The sequence below is a fragment of the Myotis davidii genome, unplaced genomic scaffold (assembly GCF_000327345.1).
Source record: "Myotis davidii unplaced genomic scaffold, ASM32734v1 scaffold555, whole genome shotgun sequence".
NCBI lineage: Eukaryota > Metazoa > Chordata > Mammalia > Chiroptera > Vespertilionidae > Myotis > Myotis davidii.
In genome coordinates this window covers 1,361,193-1,368,298 of record NW_006286315.1, presented here as the reverse complement: position 1 = coordinate 1,368,298, position 7,106 = coordinate 1,361,193, and the positions used below count along the sequence as shown (strand labels likewise).

The following is a 7,106-nucleotide window of genomic DNA, read 5'->3' as shown; positions in this document are numbered from 1 at the left end:
CGATGTCCACTGCCAGCAGAGAGCAGACCTAAGCTGCAGTTGGACATCCTTAGTGCTGCTGAGGAGGCGGGAGAGGCTCCTGCCATCACCGCTGTGCTGGAAGCAGTCAGCGTGGCTTGAGGCTAAGTAGAGCTCCCCCTGTGGGAGTGCACTGACCACCAGGGGCAGCTCCTGCATTGAGCATCTGCCCCCTGGTGGTCAGTGCACATTATAGCGACCAGTCATTCTGCCGTTAGGGTGATTTTCATATTAGCCTTTTATTATATAGGATACACACACACACACACACACACACAGGCCTGTGGAGGTAACTTGGAGTTTGTTTGCAAAGCTGGGGGTGGGGGTGCAAACAGGGCTGCCTGGCATTCTGGGGCACCATCTTTTCCCTGCTGGGAAACCATTCACTGGGCAGGGAAACTCAAGCCAAGCAGAGGGCTCCCAGCTGGGCTCCAGCATCATGGCAGCCAAACCTGCCCCTCTAATCCATTCTCCACATGACATCAGGAGTGAGTCACTCTCTTGCTTAAAAACCTCTGTTCTTAGAATAAACCTCTGATTGCCCCTACAAAGTCTTGCAGTATCTGCAACCAAATCCCAGTTCCGATGCTTCGGACACGTGTGCTTCTTTCCACTTGGTGGACACCCTGGGCTCACTCCTATCTCTGGGCCTTTGCACTTTCTGTGCCAGCTGCCTGGGTTGCTCTGCCAGACTATGGGTTAAATTAAGTCCCCCATGTGATCCCATCTTGGCACCTGCTGACTCTTCCTAATGGTAACCAAATCGGGGAAGATGTAGATTTATTTGTGTAGAGTCTCACTGACAAGCTCCCAGGGGCCTGGACCTTGTCCATCTTGCTTTCTGCTGGCACACAGTAGGTGGTCAGGAAACATCTATGGGATGAATCAGCGACACAGAACATGGTGCTGGGGACCACAGCAGCCTCTCACAAACCTGGAGGCCCTGGCTCCTTCTCCACCTGCTCAGAAGACTGAGCTGAATCCCCTGGAACCATTCGGTCCAATCCAAGAATCAGCACAGTGGCCACAACAGTAACCCTCACTCCCTCCTGGAGTCAGACCTCACTGATGTCTTACACATGACACAGACTGCGGCCACAAGCTGGTGCTCGCACTGCTGTAAGGGTGTCAGACCACCACTCGCCACTCAGCAGTCCGGCCTCTAACTAAGAAACAGGTGAGGTCCTGCAGTGCTACGCGTGGAAAAAGGAATGAACAGGATATTGCTGGATGATTTTATTACTATAAATATACAGTAAAAAGGAACAAAAACTAGCCAATCAGTATACATCAAATGATAGCATGTTTAAGTCCAAGACAGGGTACTGCATCCTGTCATTCGGAGTACTGGCACCAATGCCAACGGCAAGAGGCCAGGGTGTTGGTGGGTGATGAGGGCGAGGAGAGAGACAGCCTGTATGTGTGCACATGTGCACCCATGAGCACACCAGTGGGCGGGAGTTGGGGGAGGAAGGGGGAGACAGGGAGCCAGCGGCTGAGGAAGGTGGCCCGAGTGTGGCCGAGAGCTGAGCATAAGGCAGCACTCTGCTCACACCCTATTGGAGAGAGAACAAGGACCCTACTGGACAAAGCCCCCAGCTGTGTGGATGCTCCCAGAATCATCATTCTCAGAAAGCGAGCTCCTCTGCACCCCCTAATCCAAGGCCCAAAAGTGTTGGCCCTTGGGGAGCTGCACAGACCCACCCACCCACCAGGCCAAGGTCCCTGCTTGGGCAGCCTGTGCCTCCTCTGCTTTTCTACTGCCCAGATGGTTTATCTTAAGAAAACGACGAGGCCACTTCAAATGGGACCCTTCTCCAGGAGGCAGGTCCCACCACAGGAGCCCCAGACAGAACAAATCAAAGAGAAACACTGAGTGACATTTAAATGACGTGGAGGGAGCAGAAAAGTTGCTCAGATCCCTCCCTGAGCAGGCGGACAAGCTGAGCGGAGGCCCCTCCACCTGGAGCGGGTCTGAGGACGTGTGCAAAGCCACCTCTGAGAAGATACGGGGCCTGGAGAGGGGCCACTGGACCAGTGGTCGGCAAACTCATTAGTCAACAGAGCCAAATATCAACAGTACAACGACTGAAATTTCTTTTGCGAGGCAAATTTTTTAAACTTAAACTACATAGGTAGGTACATTGTTATTAACTTAATTAGGGTACTCCTAAGGCTTAGGACGAGGCACACTCAAAGGGCCAAAGAGCCGCATGTGGCTCGCAAGCCGCAGTTTGCCAACCACGGCACTAATCCAACTGCTGCCAATAGGCTGTGCACCGCACCTCTGCCCCTGGGAAGTCAGGCCCAAAACCAGACCCGGGCCTCGAGTGCAGAAACGCAGGCTGCGCAGGGCCGCAGGGAAGGGCTGCGAGCTATACAGCCCTGCACATAGGGCCTGCGCCGGAGGAGAAGCAACAGAGGACACAAAGCAGCAGTGCCAGCCAGGCCATGAACTCGGAGGAAGGGCACAGGCATCAGTTCCTTCATTGACCGTGACTCGGATCCCCCTTCCCTCCCTTCCCCAACAACAAGCCCCCCAGTCCTACCCCCTGGGAAGACAGTACCTCACCCACCGATAAATTCTCTCCTGCCGGTTTGCCGGTTCTCCGGGTGTCAGCCGCCCACTGGCCGGGGGGCTGGATAAAGCCAATCGGGGACACGTGGGTGGCCAGCCTCCAGCTCCAGCCATTCAGCCAACAAGAGATTTGGGGGAACTCAGAGCGCAGTGCCCGAGACAGAAAGGGGCTGTCCTTCACTGTGTACCATTTACAAACACAGAGACCGCAGGAAAAAGGTTTGTCAGGGGGACAGTCCACTGTGCTCTTCAATCAAGGGTCGCAGGGCCCCCTGGAGCCGTGGCTATGAAGGGTGTGCAGATAGGAGTGGCCAGGGGTCTCAGTGGAGTCCAGACAGCCCCTTGGCAAAGTCTGGGGAGCTGAGGGCTCCATGCTGCCAGCCTGGCCAGGCTCAGAGTTGAGTCAGGCGGTGGCCTCCACGTCAGGACTGGGGCCACCAGAGGCTAGGTGGGGCCAGTGGCGAGGAGGCTCCGGCGTCTTCATGGAGATGGACCTTCCTACAGGTGGGAGCAGAGGGAGGAGGGTCAGGCTTGGACGAGTCTTCCCGCCTCACCTGCTCCCTTCACCCCTGCAGGCTCCAGGTTCCTACCAACTTTAAAACCTAGAGGGCAGGGCCAGCCTGCACCAACCTCTGCGCATGCTCAGAGGTGCCAGCAGCAGCTGTAGCTCTGGAACAGAACAGGGCACCTTGGGCTGCTGACCTCCAGGCCTCCTGCCCTTGCAAGGTCTGTGCTCCTGGAAACTGACCAGCCAGTCCGCAGAGCTTCCTAACTTAGGCTGGGATTGGTCAGCCCCAGGCAAAAGTGAGTGGACCCAGGAGCCTAGCCTGCCCTCCTCAGAGGCCTATTGTTACCACAGTTGCCTCCCCAATGCCGTGAAGTGCTCTGACCCTGGACCGGGTGTCCCCTTTGCTCAGGTGCTGGTGTGAGGATCCCTGACTGGGGATTGCAGCAGCAGAGGGATCAGCACACTTTTCAGGGCTGCAGAAAGCATGGTCACCCACCCACCCACCCACTTGAAGGTGGGCTCCATTGGCGTCTTCACATAGCAAACCAAGCAGTGCGTCTGCCACCGGTCATCTGCGACACAGACCCTCGGGTAAGGGGACTATTTTCGTAGGCACTGTGGCTGTGTGCAGAAAGTCAGCTCTGCCAAGCCAAGTATATTTCTCTGTAGCTCTGACCTGTTTCCTACTTCTGGAGGTTTGACCTAAATTGCAACACTGAACATCTTCCAGAGTGGAGGCTGGGACCAGCTTTATAGAAGTGCAGGACCCTGCCCTGGCTGCTGTGGCTTAGCTGGTTGAGCGTCATCCCATGCACCAAAGGGTCACTGGTTTGATTCCTGGTTGGGGCACATGCCCGCTTGCAGGCTAGATGCCCAGAATGGGGCGTGAGGCAGCCAATCGATGTTTCTCTTTCTCCCCCTCTCCTTTCCTTTCTCTCAAATCAATAAAAACATTTTTTTTTAAAGAATGAAAGTGCCCGACAGAGGGTAAGATTTGTCAGAAGAAATGTGTGAGGAGGACAAGAGGTTTTTGTGGGAATGTAAGAGCAGTCGTCAAAACAAGTGGACAGACACCACAGCTTGGGCTCAGGACAGCTGACCGGGAGGAAGGCCAGACACAAGCCTGACCTGGTGTCTCCAGCTGGGGCTGCTGGACTCTGCTGCCAAGAGTCCTGCTAGAATGTTCCACACCACACTCATCTGAGAAAGCCAGGGCCACCAAAGGCACCAGGCTCTGTATCATCAGACTTCCCAGAGCCACTAATGTCACATGAAGGAGGGGAAGGGGGCCCAACACACATGGCCTGTGTCTCGGTGGTACTCTAGGAACTGCCTTCTGTAAAATGTCTGTTTGGGTCACCCAGGTAGGAGGCATCTCCCTATCAGGTGGGGAGTCAACCTCATATGACTTGCTAATAGACTGATATGAGTGTGCTGGTGGTGTTCTGGAAGGTTCCAGAGGTGGGTAGGGGGACAGTTAGTAGCAGCAATGATGGGGGTCTCAGCTAGGGTTGGGTCCCCATTCCTGGGAACCTAAAGGCTGGAACAGCCTGACTGGGCAGCCTGGTCCCGATGGGAGAATTTCTGGCCCCAAAGCCAGCATTAGACCCCCCAGGACCACCTCTTTGGGGCAAAGGGGCAGCAGCGCTGGGAGAGTTCTGGATTTAGAATCCAGGACCCAAAGGAAGACAGGATGTGGAGGAGGCTGGGAAATGGGGAGGAACCCCCTGGAGGGAGCAGGAGAGGGAGAGGCAGCTGGGGGATTTTCTCGCTAACCCCTGCCAAGGATGCCCCTCGGAGCCACCCACCACGAGCATGGCGGTGGTCACGTACCAGCTTACTCCTCGATGCCAACAGAACAGGAGTCGGGTGCCTGGGCTGTGCAGAGAGAGAGACGGAAGCCTGGTTAGCAAAGGCTCGATAGACAGCACACCCCACGGCAGATGCACTGACCTTAGGACAAGTGGCCCTGAGAGGGTGGGGACTGGAAATGAAAACCCACACCAACCGATGTGCTGGAACAAAAGATGGGCATCGGCTGAAAATGTACTTCCTGAGAAGGAGTTTTGGGCCAATTCTTACGCAGAGAAACTCAGCCTGTGGAAGCACTGGGGGGCTGGGCAGTGCTGGGCCCCGCTGGAAGGTGGAGCCCAGGAAGGGCTGTGGGGACAAAGGCATCTAGGTTTTCCATTTATAGATTCCCCCAATGTCATTTTCCCCATCAACAGGGAACACTAAGCGTCACTAAATAATGCTTCATCCCTCCGGGTGGCTGTGCAGTTGTTATAAAGAATGAAGACACCCCAGTGTACGTGTTCACATTCTTCAACACACATGTGAAAGATGCTCAGGACCTCCCCTAACTGAAACAAGCCAGTAGCAGAACAGCAGGCCCAGCATGTGACTAGAGGCATGGACACGTGCTCACACAGCTGTGCGCCCCTGTGAGGACCCCTGCCCACCCCCAGCTGCAATCAGTGGTGCCTGTGGAGAGCAGGTGCAGGTTGCTAACAGCACCCGCTTCCTTTCTGAGCTCTGAGAGGTGCTGAGATCCCACCCTGCCCTGCAGACTGGACAGGCGCAGAGCCAGGGTGGAGCCGGGCTCAGGAGCCGGATACTGCCCACCTCACTGTCCAGTCAGGCCCTGAATGCAGACTCTGGCCTCTCCTCCACCACTTCCATACCAACTGCTTCCTGCCCCACATGTCAGCTAGAGGCTCAGGGGCTCAAGAGCCAGAAGTCCTGGTCTCACCTGTAGGCCGAGCCCAGCAGCTACGGCCTGTCCCAACCCTGCAGACCCCTGAGCACTCTGGGACATTCGAGGAGCGAGGGGTGAGGGTGGCGCTGCAGAGGCTGTGTGGGCATCTGCCCTTAGGGATCAGGCCTCACACTCAGACATGTCCTAAGGGGCTATGGCTCCGGCCAAAACAGAGGACCTTTCACTGAGCATCAGAGGGTGCTTGTGGGTTCTGAGCCTCCTGTCCAGCCCACACCGCAGCTCAGGCCAAGGACTTTGGGCCCAAGGAGGCAGAGTGGAGGCTTGTGGCTCCAGTCCCCGCCCAGTCCCTCTCCTGGCCACCTCCCCCCAAATTTGAATCACAATGAAATACTTGAAGTCCTCTCGAAGAACTTACTGAAATTCTATGTTACTCTAAGGCAGGGGTCCTCAAACTTTTTAAACAGGTGGCCAGTTCACTGTCCCTCAGGCCATTGGAGGGCCGGACTATAGTTTAAAAAAAAACTATGAACAATTCCTATGCACACTGCACATATCTTATTTTGAAGTAAAAAAACAAAACGGGATCACATACAATATTTGTATCGGCATGTGGCCCGCGGGCCATAGTTTGAGGACCCCTGCTCTAAGGTGTGCTTTTACCTGTGGGTGTCCCTATGGGCAGGCCCACATGTGCCACTGAACCAACAGCTGTCCTGCTTCCTCACACACCTGGTGACCCTGTCTGCAAAGCCACTCGCTGCTCGTCCAGAAGCCAAATGGGGGAAGAGGCCCTTCCAAACCAAAGCATGTCACAGCCCCCAATGCTCCAGCCAGCTCCCCAGGGACCAGGCAGCGATGGCTCCAGGGTCAGGCAGGAGAGCCCCCAAAAGCTCCCCGGCCATGTGGCAGGAGCCAGGCTCTCTAGGGGCAATGTAACTATTTATTTTGATTCCAGAACCTCAGATGGTATCCTAGCAGGTGCCAACATGAGCATCTGAGAGCCCCCCACTTCTATCCCCCATCTGCGGAGCCCAGGATTTGAAGCCGAGGATTCTGGCCCAGAGGAGCAGAGAGCAGAGCAGCTGAGGCCCAAGGACCCTGGGGGGAGGCCTCAGAAAAGAGAAGAGAAGCAGGACTGTTCCCAGCTGCCTCGAGCCTTGCTGGCACCCAGCACACCAGCCCGACCTGCTGCACCTGGCGTGGGATGCCCTGCTTCACCCGGGACCTCAGGCAGGTGGAGGAAAGCTGGTGTCAGGCCTAAGGCAGGCAGGTGGCTTTGTTCA

The 7,106-nt window shown here is 55.9% G+C and overlaps 1 protein-coding gene across 1 annotated transcript in view; it reads right to left on the bottom strand.

Annotated features, from left to right (window-relative positions):
• Positions 1-2,741: 2,741 nt before the first annotated feature.
• Positions 2,742-7,106, bottom strand: part of MGRN1 (mahogunin ring finger 1, E3 ubiquitin protein ligase) — a 31,060-nt gene continuing 26,695 nt past the window's right edge. The window contains exons 18-19 of the mRNA XM_015560105.1: positions 4,938-4,982; positions 2,742-3,094 (exon numbers count right to left, since the gene is read on the bottom strand). Of these exons, the coding sequence (XP_015415591.1) occupies positions 4,942-4,982 (41 nt within the window). The 3' untranslated portion in view covers positions 2,742-3,094; positions 4,938-4,941. The remainder of the gene's footprint in view (positions 3,095-4,937; positions 4,983-7,106) is intronic.